The 17,349-nt window shown below is 41.8% G+C and overlaps 2 protein-coding genes across 8 annotated transcripts in view; one reads left to right on the forward strand and one right to left on the reverse strand.

Annotated features, from left to right (window-relative positions):
* Positions 1-4,443, reverse strand: part of mib1 (MIB E3 ubiquitin protein ligase 1) — a 51,759-nt gene extending 47,316 nt beyond the window's left edge. For all 6 annotated transcript variants that reach the window (XM_069510985.1, XM_020108999.2, XM_020108992.2 and 3 more), the window contains exons 1-2: positions 3,542-4,443; positions 2,541-2,712 (exon numbers count right to left, since the gene is read on the reverse strand). In XM_069510985.1, the coding sequence (XP_069367086.1) occupies positions 2,541-2,712; positions 3,542-3,770 (401 nt within the window). In that variant the 5' untranslated portion in view covers positions 3,771-4,443. The remainder of the gene's footprint in view (positions 1-2,540; positions 2,713-3,541) is intronic.
* A 1,417-nt stretch (positions 4,444-5,860) lies between these two features.
* abhd3 (abhydrolase domain containing 3, phospholipase) lies at positions 5,861-16,913 on the forward strand. 2 transcript variants are annotated; one of them, XR_011238829.1, is made up of 10 exons: positions 5,861-6,146; positions 7,900-8,063; positions 10,023-10,205; positions 11,595-11,640; positions 13,135-13,247; positions 13,532-13,705; positions 13,963-14,011; positions 14,103-14,268; positions 14,654-16,414; positions 16,521-16,913. XR_011238829.1 is itself a non-coding variant. In XM_020100761.2 (9 exons), the coding sequence occupies exons 1-9, from the start codon at positions 5,985-5,987 to the stop codon at positions 14,833-14,835; spliced, it is 1,239 nt and encodes a 412-aa protein (XP_019956320.1). In that variant the 5' UTR covers positions 5,861-5,984; the 3' UTR covers positions 14,836-16,913. The 2 variants fall into 2 exon arrangements, 1 of the variants encoding a protein (XP_019956320.1); XM_020100761.2 differs by having other exon boundaries at positions 14,654-16,913.
* Positions 16,914-17,349: the final 436 nt, after the last annotated feature.

The raw sequence follows: 17,349 nt of genomic DNA on the forward strand, positions 1-17,349 counted from the left end.
CAGTGAATCATGACTTTAGTAATGCCATTGTAAACACACTGTGTGTCATTAAGTTGTAGGTGCCGCGTCGTAACATTACGAATAACAGTCATTTTCGTGACAGGACAGCATTCACACCTAACTGACTGACAATTACCATCTTTCTCATCCATGACCAGCAATCGTTACTTTACACTGTAATCAAATGCTGAATTTTGATATTTTTTAATCCCTTTACTTGAGCTGAAGTCTAAACTACTGAAAAATAAGGTTAATGGGAGATAAAACATCCAGCTGAGCTCTAACCATCAAACATGAATGTGAGCCCTGGTGGGAGATGCGGCAGCTGGACGGTGTAGGTCTAACCAGCGTTAACAGCTTGTGGCTTCCAACCACTCCCTCTTCAGCAGTTAGTGAAAGAATCTAATGTGGTGTAACAAAACAGCCCACCGTGCTGCCAGAGCTGGGGAGACCTCCAGCACCCATTGTGCATTATGTAACGTCATTCTCTAGGGAACTGAAGGCGCACTTAGTTGAAAAGGCTGCCAGCTGTTGGGCCATGTGTTCATTTACTAAAATATGGTGTTTGGGTGAGACAGGCCTGAAATGGATTAAGTGTCATCGCAGTACTAAGGGTGCCTGGAAAAACATAATCAAATGAAAGTTGTAGAATTTAGTGGGCATGTACACACTAGTCCAAATTATACAGTTTAAGTATTTACAATAAAATCAGTAGTGGATCTGATTGGTCCACAGCAGCATCATTAATATCTGTGCAGAGCATCTTTGAGGGCACAGACTAAAGCTGCCATCAAGAATTTGATCTGTCCGTACATGCACATTTCCACACACCCAACCTGAATCATTATTTCCACTAGACATATTTTCAAGGGAGATCAATTTTCAAAATGTCTTTGAATTTAATTTGAAAGCTTAATAATATTTGACAGTGTGAGTTCAGGAAATATCCACTGTAGAATGACACTTTATTTTTTACCATTTCTTAACTGTAAGATCTTAGAAAATAAACTCACACAGCACCATTATTGTGAACACATGCCTTGCTCTGATCGCCACAGATCATGCCCCAGTTTGAAGTTTGCCCAAACTGTAAAAGCTTCTGCACCAACTTCTAATGTCTTCACCCAAAAATGTCTAACTCGATCGTATAAAAAAAACTTACAGAGACCGTTTTTAGCAATGAAAACAAATTATGCTGATAATGTCTACACTTTCAAAGGTGACACAGTACAACTGCTAAAAAAACATACAAGATGAAATGGTTATGGTTGTTAACAATTAGGGAAGGGCTGAGTTCACACAAGTGGTAGTTTCACACATAGTTTCAAGCAGAAAATACAGAGCAGAAGAGACAAGGGGAAATTCCACTGTGACAAAATGACAGACTGACATTAGATAAATAATAATAAGCACAATGAATGGCTTAGACCAAAAGAAGTGAAAACACTGGGTTGTACATACAGAGTGTTATTCTTTTGTATTGTTTTGATGTAATCACTAGATTCTAAGACAGTTATTACACAATAATAAGTATTTTAACAGGAAGCTGTCTTACATGGTGTTGTATTCAAACATCTTCACTATCTGTCTACCACATGCAAGTCCCTTTTAAAACAATCTGTAATTTGTTTGTTTTATCTTTGGTGCAAACATTTCCACTAAAGGAAGAGGGAGGGTGGTATTAAATATTTCTCCAGCTAATTTCAAAGAAGATACATGTCAGGATTTATTACAGAACATTCTTGTACACTGAGCTCAGCTGTTATTTGCACTTTGGTTCTTAAAAAGGACCCGATATCTTAAATCCCTGTGCGAAGCATTTTTGCAACTTAGCCAATGTTTAACAACTGAAATTTAAATGAAATATCAACTGATGTTAATTTTGCTCAGTTAACACGTTTTAAATTCTGTGTCATCTAAAACCATTAAACTACAAATCCTTGCTATTTCAAAAGCACCACCACTTATTCCACTACTCCTGGTGCCACTGGTCATCTGTGCATAAAGCAGTTAGAAGTTGAGGGTTGCCAGATCATGGTTCAGAATCCCCCCACGTGCCGCCTTTTCAATCATAAGTAACAACTAATGGTTGGTGCATAGATCTTTATGGTAACACAGACAGGAGATAAAATGGCAAAATCATTAGAGGGGACCATTCGGCGACACCTTGACACAGGTAGGGAAATGTCATTACTGCCTACACTTAAATCTACACCCATGGACATGAAAACAACAATTTCATAAAAGAAAATCTTGGATATTTAGAGCCTGTTATTCTATTGGTCTGACTTGATCTTAAAATGAGGCTGAGTTGTTGCCTGGCAACTGAGGGCTGGGAGCACAGGGGTACAGTACATTCTGCCTGCCTGAGAGCCAGGGTGCAGAGAAAGACACACACAAACACACACAAACACACACAGCAACATAAAGCTAAACTATGTCACTATGGAGTGCAGGGATTACCTGGCTACCTTGTGTCTACCTCATCATTGGTGGGTGTAAGTTGCAGCCCAATAGCAAACTTTGCAGGGTTAACTAACCTCTCACTGCCTGGGGTGGTGATCCTGTAGAACCGGTGTCTCAGGTGATGCTTGTCTCCATGGTAACAGGTTGTGCAGAGGTCGTAGTTGGTGCATTCAGCACATTTCCAGCGGATGCCTATGATAGGCTGTTGACGGCAGGTGTCACACATGGTTCCATCATGCTTGATGCCTGGGGGGGTAAATAAATCAGGGTTGTGTCATGTATAATATGTACACTGCACATGAATAATAGTACTGGAATAACTTCACAACACTTCGTAATCACTGTGTAAACAATCTGTGGAGCAAAATCACACTTATTCTACATACAATCAGAAGTGATTGTGTTTGAGATACATGATTTGTGCAAAATGGAAGTTGTTTAACTTCTCTACACTTTTTAGCACGGCTATGATAATTATCAGAACATCCTACTGTTATGATATAAATACTTTGAGACTCAATCTGACAAATTCAAGAGCTCTCAGCTCCAAAACAGGGTTTATACTTCAGAATCTATAGAACTAGAAATAACTCAGCTCACACAAACAGTGGAAGAACTATAAACATGATTTATATGATCAGCAAGGATTTCTTCAGTGACTCTGGTGACCTGTTCTTGACTCTGACCGTGTATATCGTGTGTCTCTCAGAGATTGTCTCTCACACAGTCTGGTGTCTTTAAGACAGTGTGTCTTGGTTTAATGCAAACTGGGCCAGACTGCGTCCATCACATAGAATAAACTAAACACGACTAATCTGCTGCCTCTCAGAAACACACACACACACAAAGTTTCTTAAACAAAACAACTATTTTAAAGGGCAGATACTTTACGTCACTGTTGTAATCCAACCATTTAAATGACAGCTGAAGTTGATTTTCGCTGTGTGGTGGTCTGATCAATCTATTAGCCCCCCAAAAAGTGAAGCAAAGAGATGCTAGGTGAGCTCAACATGCACCGGAGGACGCTGGTCTTCGATCGAACAAACACAAACAAAGCCAGCTGGTGTAAAGTTACCTGTTGGGGCACTGTCCAGTATCCTCACGTCGTAGGCTCCGGAACAACGGTAGTTCGCAGCCGTCCCGTTATCCCAGACAACAACCACCTCCTCTGGACTTTCAAAACTCCTGACGGTGCCAACATGTCCCTCTCCGCCGTCCTGCTTCCCCCACTTCCAGTCGGGTCCGCGGACCACCCTCGCCCCGACTCCCTCCATCATCGCCCGGTTATTCCTGCCGGTAGTCATTTGCGAAAGAGGTCTCGCAGTTCCACAGCGATTCTCACAAGTTAAAGAGCTAGCAGCCTGAGCTAAGTCAGCTAGGTCAGCTTCCCAACACCGAGTGTCGACGAGACAGGAACAATCCACAAAGCTAGCCTGCTAGCTGGGTAGCTAAGTTAGCTGCCTGTGGAGGCTGTTTAGACAACAAACTACCAGAACAAGCTAACTGAGAGCCAGTGCCTCCTCCGCGTGGCCTCCGAGGTTGAGAAAGTAGTTACGACAAAAGCCCTTTGAGTCGCCACATAGCTAACTTAGCAGAATCTCACAAGCTCCCTGTCCCTCTCCTCCACCCCACACACACAAGAACACCACCTCCTCAACTTGGCTAGCTGGCGATACGAGTTGCTAGCTGTCGCGGCGCTAGCGGGATAAAGCTCCCCGGGTTTCCCCCGCTGAGGTGGACGTGCTGCGCTTTGTGGTTGTTTGTCCTTAATGGCGGTTGAGTGCGGTGCCTCCGATCCGTCCAAGACGTTTCCCTTTGTCGGCCAGACACGGTTCCCAGGAGTCAACTCAGAATGAACGCGTCGCCATTATTGTCAATCATCGCTGAGCCCGAGCAACAACTCGCTCCGGAGGTGACCGACGAAGCCCGAAGACGAGAGGCTGGAAAACAAGCGGAGCTTCGGCCCACGGCGCGCGTGCGCATCTGCGTGATGCAAAACACGATCTGAGTGTTTGGGGGGGGGGGGGGGGGGGGGGGGGGGTTCGTCAGCATTAAGAAATAATAAAGCAAAGACAAGAAGATGTTTATGAATGTGATGCTTTTAGCAGTCTCTTTGTAATGTTTTACAAAAGTTAGCAGACAAGTACACATATTTATGAAGAAACATAATGAAACAATAAGTCCGAACTTGTTCAGTGTGGTTGATTTCAAAGACAAAGTATTTAACAAATATTTAACTCCACCAATGACTTAAAGATATAAGTCCAATGTAAAAAGTACCTGCATAGGCCTAATATATTTATATTTGTAAAAAATATATATATGCAAACATTCGAGAAATACTGAATTAATGTGTTTGTTTTTTGTATAATTTTCATTTTGCATGTTTTGTTTTCTTGTTTTAATTGTTGTCTTCTTTGTAAAACACTTTGTAACCACTGTGTTATACAAACAAGCTTCCTCTTCTTCTTCTAACTATAATGATTATTATTTTAGGAATTTAAAGCGCCGAAGGTAATGGAAGCTGACATCAATTCAATAATTCTTAATAACATGCGATCTAACCCACAGAGAAGAAACAGTGGTCTGAATGTGTCAAAGGTCACCAGCTGCTGGAAATATAAAACTTTTGTTAATTAAAGTTAATAATTTGAATATTGATGTATTCTTTTACTATGTATTTATTAAATAATCACAACCAACATTAGCCTATACTGTATCACGACTATTTAAATGCTCAACGCACTGCAAATTAAGAAAACACATGCAAATTCAGCAAACAACTTTTTCACGACAAGTGCCACAAAAGAACAGAAAGATACAGAAACGCGCTACTTGAAATCTGCTATTCGTCAGTGGGGATGGAACTTCACAGGGTCAACACTTTCTTGGGTCCCTTGGAAACATCTCTGGTGCCGTTTTTGCTATCTGCAGTATTTGCATGCCTGTGACTTTTTGCACTGCGCTGCACGTGTCCAATTTTTGAATATGTATCTTCTTTTCTATTTGCATTGGTTTTCTTCAGTTGCAGTGCGTTGAGCTCTCTCTGCCACCGCACAATTGGCCCCTGTGGGTCTGTGTGGTCCCTTGCCATAGTGTCCTCCTAATTAGCTGTATTAATAATAACAATAATGTTTAAAAGCTGAAAGTGTTCAAGTGTCAAATACATGTTTTCATTTACAACTCACTTGTCTAGAGTCATAAATGTTTATCCCACTGACTGCAGAGGCCTCACATCACCTCCTCAGCCGCCAGGAGGCGACAGTGTGTGTGTGTGTGTGTGTGTGTGTGTGTGTGTGTGTGTGAGTGTGTGTGTGTGTGTGTGTGTGTGTGTGTGTGTGTGTGTGTGTGTAGAGATCTGGTCAAAGAGCGCCCCCACTCGGCGGTACACTTATATATCTCCTCAACATCAGGTCCCCTTGACTGTCTCCTTCACAGCGGGCTCTCAGGCACACACACACCGCTGGACACCAGCCGAGCCGCCGTTACTCTGCAGGGGGGACAACCGGCAGCTTGCAATGATCTCGCTGGACTTCAACTTCAACATCTTGACCCGGGACCTGTCGCATTATCTGGAGAACCAAGTGAGAGTTGGGCTGCTCGGCTCGGGAGTGGGACTGTCTCTGGTGCTGGGCTTTAGCGCAGCGTACACCTGCTACTACCTGATCTCAGTAGCGAAGGTAAGCACCGAGTGAGATTATGTTTTAAACGGGCTGAGCAGCAGCTGCTGCTGCTGCTGCACCGGGAGTCTGTGCATTCCTCCCCCGCGTTAATGACGGTGGAGGCGGCGCTGCTGTTGTCGGCAGATGGAGGGTGATGGTGACCGGGCTGCATCGCTCCGCTCCGCCGCTGGTGGTGGTGGTGGTGGTGGGGTGGGGGGGGCTAACGTCTGCACATGTGGGGATGGATGGATCACATCAGGCTGCATGACACCCTTCTTTAAATCAGCATCTGTACCCGGGAGGCACATTTTCCTCCATGCAGCTCTTATGTAACCGCGGGTTATGAATGATTAGCCTCACGGTTACAGTCAGATGTCGGCACCGGCTAAGCTAGGCTAACATGACAGCAGCAGAGATGCCGGTAGGTAGGAGGGTGTTGGTGGGATGATGTTCTGGTGTTGAACCGCTGTCAGTCACTGGATGACCCCCGAGAGACCGAGCATATTACATAATTATAACTATATAACCTGTTGAGAGAAGTGAGAGTTTAATATTAACAAGATGCTAATGCAGATAATAAATGTATTTAGCTAAAGATAAGATGAGATAAAACTTCATTGATCCACACAGATGTTCAGTTGTTACAGCAGCAGCAGGTCAGAATGAGGGAACACATTGAGAAAGGTAAATAGAAGGAAATAAATAACTAAAGTAAAAAATGCAGAGTGTGTTCATAATATGTTTCAAGTTTTATTTGTCACATGCAGTTAACACAGGGTCACCAGTACAATGAAAGGTGTTGGACAAGAAGACACCGGTCAGCTCAGCAGTGTTATAGTTAAGTTAAAATAAAGCAGAGTAGAAAGAGCTCATTATAAAAACAAGTAAAGTACGACGCAATACAAAACAATACACCTTCACGCGAGTGGTGTGTAGACATGTTAGTAAGTAAAGTGCAGTGGCACAGGATGGTTGCACTGGCAAGTAGAGAAAAGAAATCATTTGTACATAAATACACACATATATTACATTCATTAAAATGATAATGTTGGAATTTAACTCCAATAAAATGACCTGTACTACATATTACATTACCAGCAAGACCAATACCTTCTCTAAGATGAGCAGTAAAATGACTATATTAGATTGTGTATACATCAATAAGCACACTTGTACAGTACTTGTAATGTGTATATATGTAATAATAAAGCTGAGTGAAGGTTGTGGATTTAAACTGGTATTTACTTGAATGACAAACACTTGATACACAACAAAACATCTTACAAATCTGAGGTCAATCAATTATGTGTTACACCTCCGAACTGTGCTTACATAATGCATATCCTCTACATCCATATATATATTGAACCTTTGTTGTATTTATTTTGATTAAAATGATATATGATCATTATTGATTATCAATTGGCAGGTTCAGGCCACTGTCACATATACTTTTCACTCCATGGTCAATATGCTGTCCTCAATAATAATCGTTCCTCCAATTATAGTTTCCTGCCCAAACTTTAATCATGTGATAATATCCTCTATATAAAGTGTTATTTTTAAAAAAAAGTTCAATATATGAATCAGTCTATTTGATGTTAAATCCAGAGAGAATAAGGCAACAAGTTAAAAAAAATGTTTAAAATGTGAATTTTAGTCATAGAGCAGATGTCATGTTATATAACAATGAAAGAATAATCCTCAATGTTTGAAAACTCAATTTTTGACTCACTGACTGTGCCACAATTAATTTACTTGTATTTTTCAGAAGCCACAGCTCATCTCCGGGGGTAAGAAGTTCTACCAGTTTCTGAGGGAACAATGTCCGGTAGTGTCGGAGACCTACTACCCCACCTTTTGGTGCTGGGAGAGCCGCATCCAGACTCTGCTCAGACCCTTCGTCACAGCCAAACCTGGCGTTGTTTACAGAAAGTAAGTCCTCATCATGACTGACACGCTAATCATCCGTTACACAAGTTGAACATGTGTTTCACTTTGCAAGCGGACACGTTTTACATGGTTCAAATGTACATTTTACCTAGATAAAGCAGTCAAAGGAGTCATAAACAATGGGAGATAGATGTGGAGTGTGCGAGCTAAAAAGGTTCATCTTTGACAAATGTGCGTTTTTAAAGCGTCAGCTGTCTTGTTCTGGCAGTCAGTGTAATTAATTACCAGAGAAAACACAGAATTCTTCTGTTCACAGCTGTATTGAGAAATGTCTAACAGTAGCTTGGTCACTGAGAAAATGCTATTGTCTGTTTCCTAATTTCTTTCTTTCCACTTTCACAACTCGAAACAAATGCCAGTCTTGTTCTTGACCAAGACTCAAAAGCTCAGAGGAGAAAGGATCTTTTGTAGGGCCGCTCTGCATGCTGCTCCATAACGTACATTCTGTTGAAGATTAATTGCCTCTGCGTATTGGCCCCCGCGTGTAAAGGAGATTAAAACGAATTAACACAGCCTTGATTTTCATTACTACTATTTATTACTTATTTATCCGTGTTACCTTCTCACGCAACTTGTTTCATGTGTTACCACATTACATATTTTCCATGTGTACGCAGTATAAAAGTTAACGTGTATTATGTGGTGTGATCAAGTATTGTACTAGGTACTTGGGGTTGGAATAAAAGAACAAATAAATACATTTCTGTAAATGTAGTTTTTTCCTTATTTTAGCTTTCACATAAAAATAAAACCATAACCTCTACAAAAAATGTAAATTATTTATTTAAAATCAATTATAACTGAACTACTGTTTAATCACCAATATTGTTAATTACTGAAGAAAACCTGTCCTAACAGTTGACCCATTTGAACTTTATTATTTGTTATTCATAATTGTTTCATGTTGTTGTTTTCGTGGCAGTTTTATTTCTTGAATTATACCTGTCATTTGTCCGTCCCAAGGACATTTATGCTATCTATGCCTTTGACACGCTGCTGTCCCCTGAGTCAAGGAGATAAATATTCCCATAATGCACAGAGACTGTATCCGTCCTACTCCAAATCTCGGTTATCAAAACGTGACTGATGGTCACATTCGCTGAATTTATTATCACATTTCCTACGGGGACAACAGGACATCCCCCCTCATAATGAAGTTACCCAAGGTGGATCCAAGGACACGGTGAAAACCGTCCTATTTGTCGTGCGTCTCTCTGTCTGGGTGAAATTTCACTCATCTTGTTGTCCTGAGCAAACAAGAGGCCGCAGGTTATCCTCCCACCCCTGTGTGATGGACACTCATCATGGGTCGGCCACTCCCTGACGTATAAGGCCCGCCCCAGGTGCATATTTCATGGCGGTTCTGTAATTTCATGCTGATGTCTTTACCGCTGGCCGGCCAAGTTGGCTTGTGGGCTGCTGCCTGTTGTTTGAGTGCAGTGCAGGCTTTAAAATGCACTGGCAATAGGAATGGATGACCTCATCTGCCAGGCTCTGAGTTGTACAGCCCAGAAATTGATTGACCATAAGAGCCCAATGGTGCAGTGCCTTCCTCCTTATCTTTACTCGCTGTGTGTCGCACCGCACACCGTCAAGATAATCACAAGGGAAATGAGGCAACTGTTAGTGACGGTTCCACTCACATATCTGATTCCCTCTAGCAGTGTGTGTGTGATTGATACAATGACACAGTTTACCTGGAACTGAACTGAAAGAGTTTTATTTTTTAGTTGCTAATGACTGTGAGCAGATATGCAATTAAACCCAAATGTAGTATTGGTTTTAGTACTTTTTGTTATCAACATTTTGCTGTTTGTGTGTGTTTAAAGTATATGCATGCATTTGAGTGTGACAAATTAATGCATACACAGAGACACAGATACATGATAATGTTCAGAAAGACCCGCGTTGCTGAGTTGCGTGTCCCGATGGTCTCTGCAGCGAGCTTATTAAGGCAGCAGATGGAGGACAGATCTCTTTGGATTGGTTTGACAACGATGACAGCCTCGCTCATTCCGACCCTGCAACCAGGCCCACGGTGCTCCTTCTCCCTGGTCTGACCGGCACCAGCCGAGAGTCCTACATTCTGCACATGGTCCAGCAGAGCCGGGATCTGGGCTATAGGTGGGTGGTCTTGGCTGGATACCCTGGTCGAGCTCCAGCACTCAGCACACAATCCAGGGCACTGAATCACAAAAAGGACATTGCCTGTGTCTTATTTTCTAATTTACCATTCATCTAAAATACAGATTTCTTGTCCTAGTACCTCTGCAGTTACATCAATGTTGATTAAAATGTGAAACGCCATGTCCACTTTTGTTGTACATTCGTAACTTGAATGTAATGGTTGCATGAGTGAGGGGGCTTTGAGTCATTTCAGGTGAAGTGTACAGAAACAGTGGAGCTAAGCTCTGTGTCAAGAGCTCCTTTTTTAAATAGCCAAACGTAGCACAAGCGTGAAGAGATGCAGAGGGAGGCAGTTTTCGCCCCCCCTCTCCGTTCTCTCCCTCCACTAGGTCCTTTCTGTATTCTCTGCACTCATTCTTTCACCCAGATTTGGGAAGGCATGGGAAGGGAGCCGGCAAACTCAGCATCTTCCGCCCCTCACCCCTTTCTGTGTAGCTTAATGAATTACAGCTTATCCCAGAACAAGCTTTGCAGCTTAGCCCAGACCCGCTTCCAAGTCTATGCTGCAGTGTGTGTATGTGTGTGTGTGTGTGTGTGTGTGTGTGTATGTGTGTGTATGTGTGTAAGCACTGGACCCCCCCCCCCTTCCCAACACCCTATCTGGCCCCACCCCACTGCTGAGCTACACAGATAGAATCAGTAGGTCTGACTCCCATCAGATAAACGATGACTCGTGAGAGGTGCGGAGAGAGGAGGGATGCTGATGCTCGACAGTATAAACAGAACTGTCCTCGCACAACTGTGCCTCTCTGCACATTCTCACTGCCACTATTCTCTTAAATTAAGAAGCACTTGAATTTATCTTTCACCTTATCAACCAGTCATGATAAATTATTTGTTTACACACAAATAGATATTATTCCACTGAAAATGTTCGATATTTTAAAGATATTTTAAAATCAAATTCATTCATATTTGTTAAAATATCTGACAGTGTAAAAGAAAGTGACATAAAATTCCTGGATCCACCCCCCGAGCTGGGTCCATACTAAATTTGAATGAGTTTTTCCCTGACCCATAATGCAACCTTCCACCTAGTGGAGTGCAAATCCGTTCTTGCTTACAATCAAACATACGTATAAACCAAAAACACAAATGCCATCCCCATGCTTCCAGAGCACAAGATGACCTCTTCACATGTCCTCACATGACCAACAGTCCAAAACTCACAGATATTTAGTTTACAGTGATTTTTTTGGTCCATTTATGCTTAAAAAGTATTAATTGTTAGAAAATTGTCTGTTTCTGCTCTGCAATAGATGGCGCGATTAAAAAAGTCATTTATGAGACTTAAAATTGAAGAGAATATGTTTTTTTGTATTTCAGGTGTGTTGTATTCAACAACAGAGGGGTCTCTGGTGAAACGCTACTGGTGAGAATCAAACCTGTCATAGTTTTTACCTTGTCGTACTTATGTTATTTAACTTCTTTTCCCCATAAAGACAGACATGTACACAGCATGAAAAGCACTGTTAAGGACAAATTGTTTTTCTCATTTGTCAGTCTGACAGCCTCCCAGTGGATTTGTCCTTTTCTTTGCTTCAGCCAGTCCAGAGCACGTCTGCCGCACACGTGTCACACGAGCCCACAGGGAGCTGGAGCAGACGCCGAACAGAAAATGTTGTTGCACAGCAGGGATTAAATTGCAGGCGGATACTGTATTTTAATGCCGATCCACAGAAATATGACCTCGTCGAGCACGTGCTGTTCTGACACCTGGCTTAATCTGTCCTCTTACACCCGGGTATATTTAGCCAACAGAATGGGCCCAAGCTCTGATAGCGCTCATGGTACCCACTGTGTTTGATGCCTCCTCCTCGGTATGTCTGCACTTTGGAACAGAGGCACGTTCTTCATGGACGACTGTATCACCCTGAACTAATCATCTCATCGCTATACCACACAGAGATCTCATCCAAAGCACAAATGGTGTGTTTCATTACAGACAGAGTTGCTCACAATCAACCTAATGTTCCTCTGTGTGGGCGTAAATCTGAATCACAGGCTGATCTGTGTCCTGCTGCTCTCTTTGTCATGTTCCGTCCCAGCTGCGATTAAGAAACCGTAAATGTGACACTGAAGCAAAGTGTCACTCAGTTTGTTTTAAACCAGTATTTAAGGATGACAATGGTTGGTCTGATTAGAAGGGTTGGACACTGTAATGTTGGACCTGTATGAAGAGGTGACAGTAAGGAGGGAATTTTCTCCCTTTTCTCAATTCTTTACAAACGATTTAGCAATTGTCCGCCCCTGTGAGTGTTTTCTCTCTGTCCACTCAGTGTGAATATTGCCCATTGTTTAAATAGGCCAGCTCTTTAGAACGAAACGCTGTGTGAAAGGTGCCTCCTGCTTCAAAAGCTGTCCTGAGTGCTTGTCTACTAAAACTTGTCCACCCATAGAAAGTGTAGAAAAAACTGGAATTTACTTTGCTCTGAGTTTCTGGTTGAATCTTAATGAAGGATCTTGAATAGCTTCAGATTCAACCGCCTCCTGAGAATTTGGGCTCTGTCAAGTTAAACCTGGTTTGTAGGCCGTGGTGAGTAGGCCAGCCATATTATACTATTTATTTCCTTCAAAAAGCATAACTTTCACAGTTGTCACAGAAAACAATTTGGCTCCTTTTCAGTTTTATCTTTGTCTATAATTTTCTAACAGTGGCAGTCAGTGTCAGGTAATATGGAAACTAGTTAAGTTAGAGTTCCCCTATTTTCAAGATAGCCCAAAAAGAAAATACTTAAATTGGATGTATAATATGAAATTATTAATTTAAATATTTAAAATGTTCATGTGGAGTCCTCATCGTAATTTAAACAGAAAAATTGGAAGAAAAGAATGACTGTGTTGTCTTCATGTGTGTCTCACCTAGACCCCAAGGACGTACTGTGCAGCCAACACCGAGGATCTGGAGACTGTCATCGAGCACATCCAGAGGTCCAATGAAGCTGCTCCTATCATGGCTGCTGGCGTGTCCATGGGCGGGTAATGAAGCCACTCACATGACATTTCAGTACAGGCAACGATACAAACAAATGTTTAAGATGCACAAGACAATGACACACATTAGTGGTAAATTCATCTGTAACTTAAATATATTGTGAATAATAGAAAAAGTATGAAGAAGGAGCTGTGTGCCATAGAGGGTGATTTTTTACTGCATAGCTATAATCCCATGAATTTAAGAATTGGTCAGATATGAAACATCCCTCTGTCCCTCTCTTTTTCTCCCCATGCACCCTTTCCTCTCACCCCTGATTCCTCTTCAGGATGATGCTAGCCAATTATCTCGGGCGAAAGGGCAGGGAAACCTGCCTGAAGGGTGTCGTAGTCTTCTCAGCAGGCTGGGACGTATTTGAATGCACCGCTTCGCTGGAAAAACCCCTCGACCGTTTCCTCTTCAACTCCTACCTCACCAGCTGCCTACAAGCCTCCGTGCACAGGTCAGCCAAGCTAGCTCACTGCTAATGCTAGGGCCTAAACAGTTCATGAGCTTGAATATCTTTCATTTGAAGTGTTTATTTTTTGTATGTAGTTTTTCTTTTTACAGTTTTAGACCAAAAATATGCTGTTGTATTAATATGGGCATGATATAAATGCACAGTAATGCTTTTGCAGGAGGACTTTGAAATTTAAGCTTGATTGTTGTTTCATGAGGCATTTGAGCTTTTTTTACTTCCACTTAATTCCCATGCCCCAGACACAGACCAGTGCTCGAAAATTGTTACGACATCGATCATGTCATGAAGGTAGGGATTATTTTCACTGACACTTGGCTGCACATGCTAATCTCATTAAATGAGATGGCCAGAAGTTAATCATATTACTCGGCTCCCGCAGGCAAAGACCATCCGGGAGTTCGACGAGCGGTTCACCTCCATAATGTTCGGTTACCCTACCAATGATGACTACTACCACGATGCCAGTCCTGTCCACAGGCTGAAATCTGTGCAGGTGCCGATGCTGTGTCTGAACGCTGCTGATGATGTCTTCTCTCCGTCTCATGGTGAGTCCCAGCATCGTTCGACAAGATTTCCTGTACAATGCTGGCCTCACAATCAAGCTGTTATTTATTTTCTTAAATTGTGATCAATGCTGTAAATGTATTCATAACTAGAAGGTCAGTCATTAGAGCGAATACCCCCACCACAGCCACCTTAAATTCAATCAAGCCACACAAAATGAACACACTCATAGTTATCGGTCTGCTAAATATGCATAATTTTTCATCAAGATCTATTAATTATTCCTTAAGAAATGTTTGAAAATGCAATGTTTGGGTGGTGATGTAGAAACCCCTATACAGCTTCATTCAGATCCACCCTAAATCAAGAATAAAGTCCATGAAAAAGGTAGTATTAATGTATGCAAATGTTTTGTGTCCTTTGCAGCCATTCCAGTGGAGGCAGTGAAGCAGAATCCCAACCTGGCCCTACTCATTACCTGTCATGGCGGCCATATTGGCTTCCTGGAGGGCCTGTGGCCTCGACAGAGCACTTACATGGACCGGGTCTTCAAGCAGTTTGCAAAGGCAGTCATCGAACAAGGCGGCCATCTCAAAGACCTCTCCTGATAAGAGAACTAATAACAGTGTTCCTCTAGTTTTACTTCCTCACTCTTTTTAACCAATTACTCTTTCTTTCCTTCATCTTTGTCATCCGATTCCATCATGCGTTCCTTCATCCCTTCCCTTGACCTTTATTTTCCTCTGTCTTTCTTGCCTTCCATTCCTCCATACTGCATTCCATACATTGTTCTGTCCCTCCCCTTCTCCAACTAATCCAATTCTGCCTTTTTCCTTCCCTCCACTGACTTTCTTCTATCTTTGCCCTATATCCCTCCTTCCCATTCTTGCTCCACAAGCAAAAAACAGATTATTTCTTATCTGAAGGGCACATCGTATTGAATGCAACATTTCTGTTGCATTCAACATTCGTGTATTTATTCCTTTGTTAACAAGTCACTGTATGTAATCCTACTCTGAGTGGTATGCTAATTAAAAAGCAAGCATAGCTGTTCATGTCGCTGTTGAAAAGCTGAGTCTGTAGTTGCAGTAGCTAGCTAAAAAAAAAAACCTGTGGCTAACACAAGTACTGTACATGAAAATCCAATCATCTTTATGCATGAAGCGTCTTTTACTGCACTCATCAGTAGGATTTTAGCCCTCAGGGATTTTCTTTATTTACTCATACCGCTTTCTTTCCTGTGAGCATTATTTTGTTAGTCATACTCCTTTAGTTTGCCTTTTCCAATTTAGATGTCAGTGTTTCAACAGTTGACATACAATAGTTTCTTTTTTTTTAAAGAATAGTTTGTTTTTCTTGTTTTTTCTCTTGCTAAGAATCAACTGAAGATTAGACTTTTATGGCTAATGGCTTGCGATATTTTAGCTAGCTTAGCCTAGCATTAAGATTGGAACCAGGGGGAAACACCTAGCGTGGCTTTGTCCAGACGTTAAAAAAAATAACTTCCCACCACAACTTGTCACAAGGTTTTGTTAATGTTGGATAAAGTAAGTCTCATTGTTTTCTTTTGCTTCCAGCCTTTTATGCTATGATAAGATAATCATGATCTTGTATATGCAGCTAATTAGCTAATCTCTTTTAGCCAAAAGGCTGGAATCAAGGGAAAACCGCGAGGCTAACTTTATCCGCGGTAACACAACCTTGTTAGTGTTGGATAAAGTTAGTTTAGCTGTTTTCCTTTGATTCCAGCATTTTCTGCAAGAATTAGATGCGCATGCAAACATAAGCTAAGCTAATTAGCTACTTATACTGAGAATCGAGCCGTCTTCTTATCTTCTCAACTCCTCTTCCTTAACCTTCTGCATGCACTTTTATTTCCAAACATTCTACCTTTACGCACACCAAATAATTCTACAAATGTATAATACGGAGAGTAACTCATTAATGACGACGAATGTCAAATTGCACTATATTTTAGTTGAAACTACCATGCCTCTTAATTCATTAACGCAAGGCACTTCATTTTATTCGATATATGAAAGTATATCCCAAAGGCTGAACAGAAATATGTTCTAATTCCATGATTTTTTTCTGTGTGAAAATGTCGGTGGTATCGTTCTGTCAGTAAGTCTTGAGGGTGCCAGATACAGTGATGTGGATGAAGCATGGCACAGAGGAAGACAGAGTGTAAGTGGGGGTGGGTGCTGCTTTACGAGATGCACAGTATCGTTGATGGATCCTGGTTGTCAGTCTTTATTTCTTTTGTTTTTTCTTTTTGCCAACAATGATCAAGCGGCTGGCTACCGTGTATGAGTTGGCAGCGGCGAGACGAGCAGATCTGACTGGCAGCCAGGCTTTCAGTGCTGCACTGCATGAGGGATTTTGACTTCCTGTTCCTGTGGAATTTTTTCGGTGTCTGTCTGTTCTGCCAAGTGTCCATGCAGTAGCATGTGTCTCATCCGCGTCATCATGTCCTGAAACTTAACATCATGTCGTAATCTGTAGCACAAAGGACATGCTTTTTTTTCATAGGATGCTGCATTTCATTTTGTACACTACATCAAAAAATGAACATGTGCAGCAATAAGATTTTAAATTGAAGAAGTGTCTCTATAGTATAAGTACTAGTATATGCACATTATCAACACAAGTGTAATATGCTGAATTTAATAAATTATTAAACAGGTCCATTTGTCTGCTGTCTCCAGTGTTTCTGCTTGCAATGTATTTTGTCAGTGTAGTATATTGGTTTGTTTGACTGACTGTGTATTGTTTAGCATTCTCTCTTTCATACTTTCTTTCTTGGGGATTTACATCTATGTTCATGTAAAATCCAAACTGAACGGTTTAGAAAAGCTTGTTGGTTACATGACTAGTCCCAGCTCATGGAGCACCTCCCTCTTGGTCACACACACACAGATTTGACAGTCTACTACTGGAACTGTCATATAGTGCATGACCGGCGTGTCACTACGGGGTCACACTCCCCGCTCCTCTGACATCACAGCATTGGGTTTTGGTCCTGTGGAATTGACTCACTCAACACTCGCATCAGCTTAGCCGCTGATAGGATATGCACTGCTGCTGCAGTGGTGGATGTGATCCACCAAAGGCAAACTGTA

This window comes from Paralichthys olivaceus, chromosome 16 (assembly GCF_024713975.1).
Source record: "Paralichthys olivaceus isolate ysfri-2021 chromosome 16, ASM2471397v2, whole genome shotgun sequence".
Lineage (NCBI taxonomy): Eukaryota > Metazoa > Chordata > Actinopteri > Pleuronectiformes > Paralichthyidae > Paralichthys > Paralichthys olivaceus.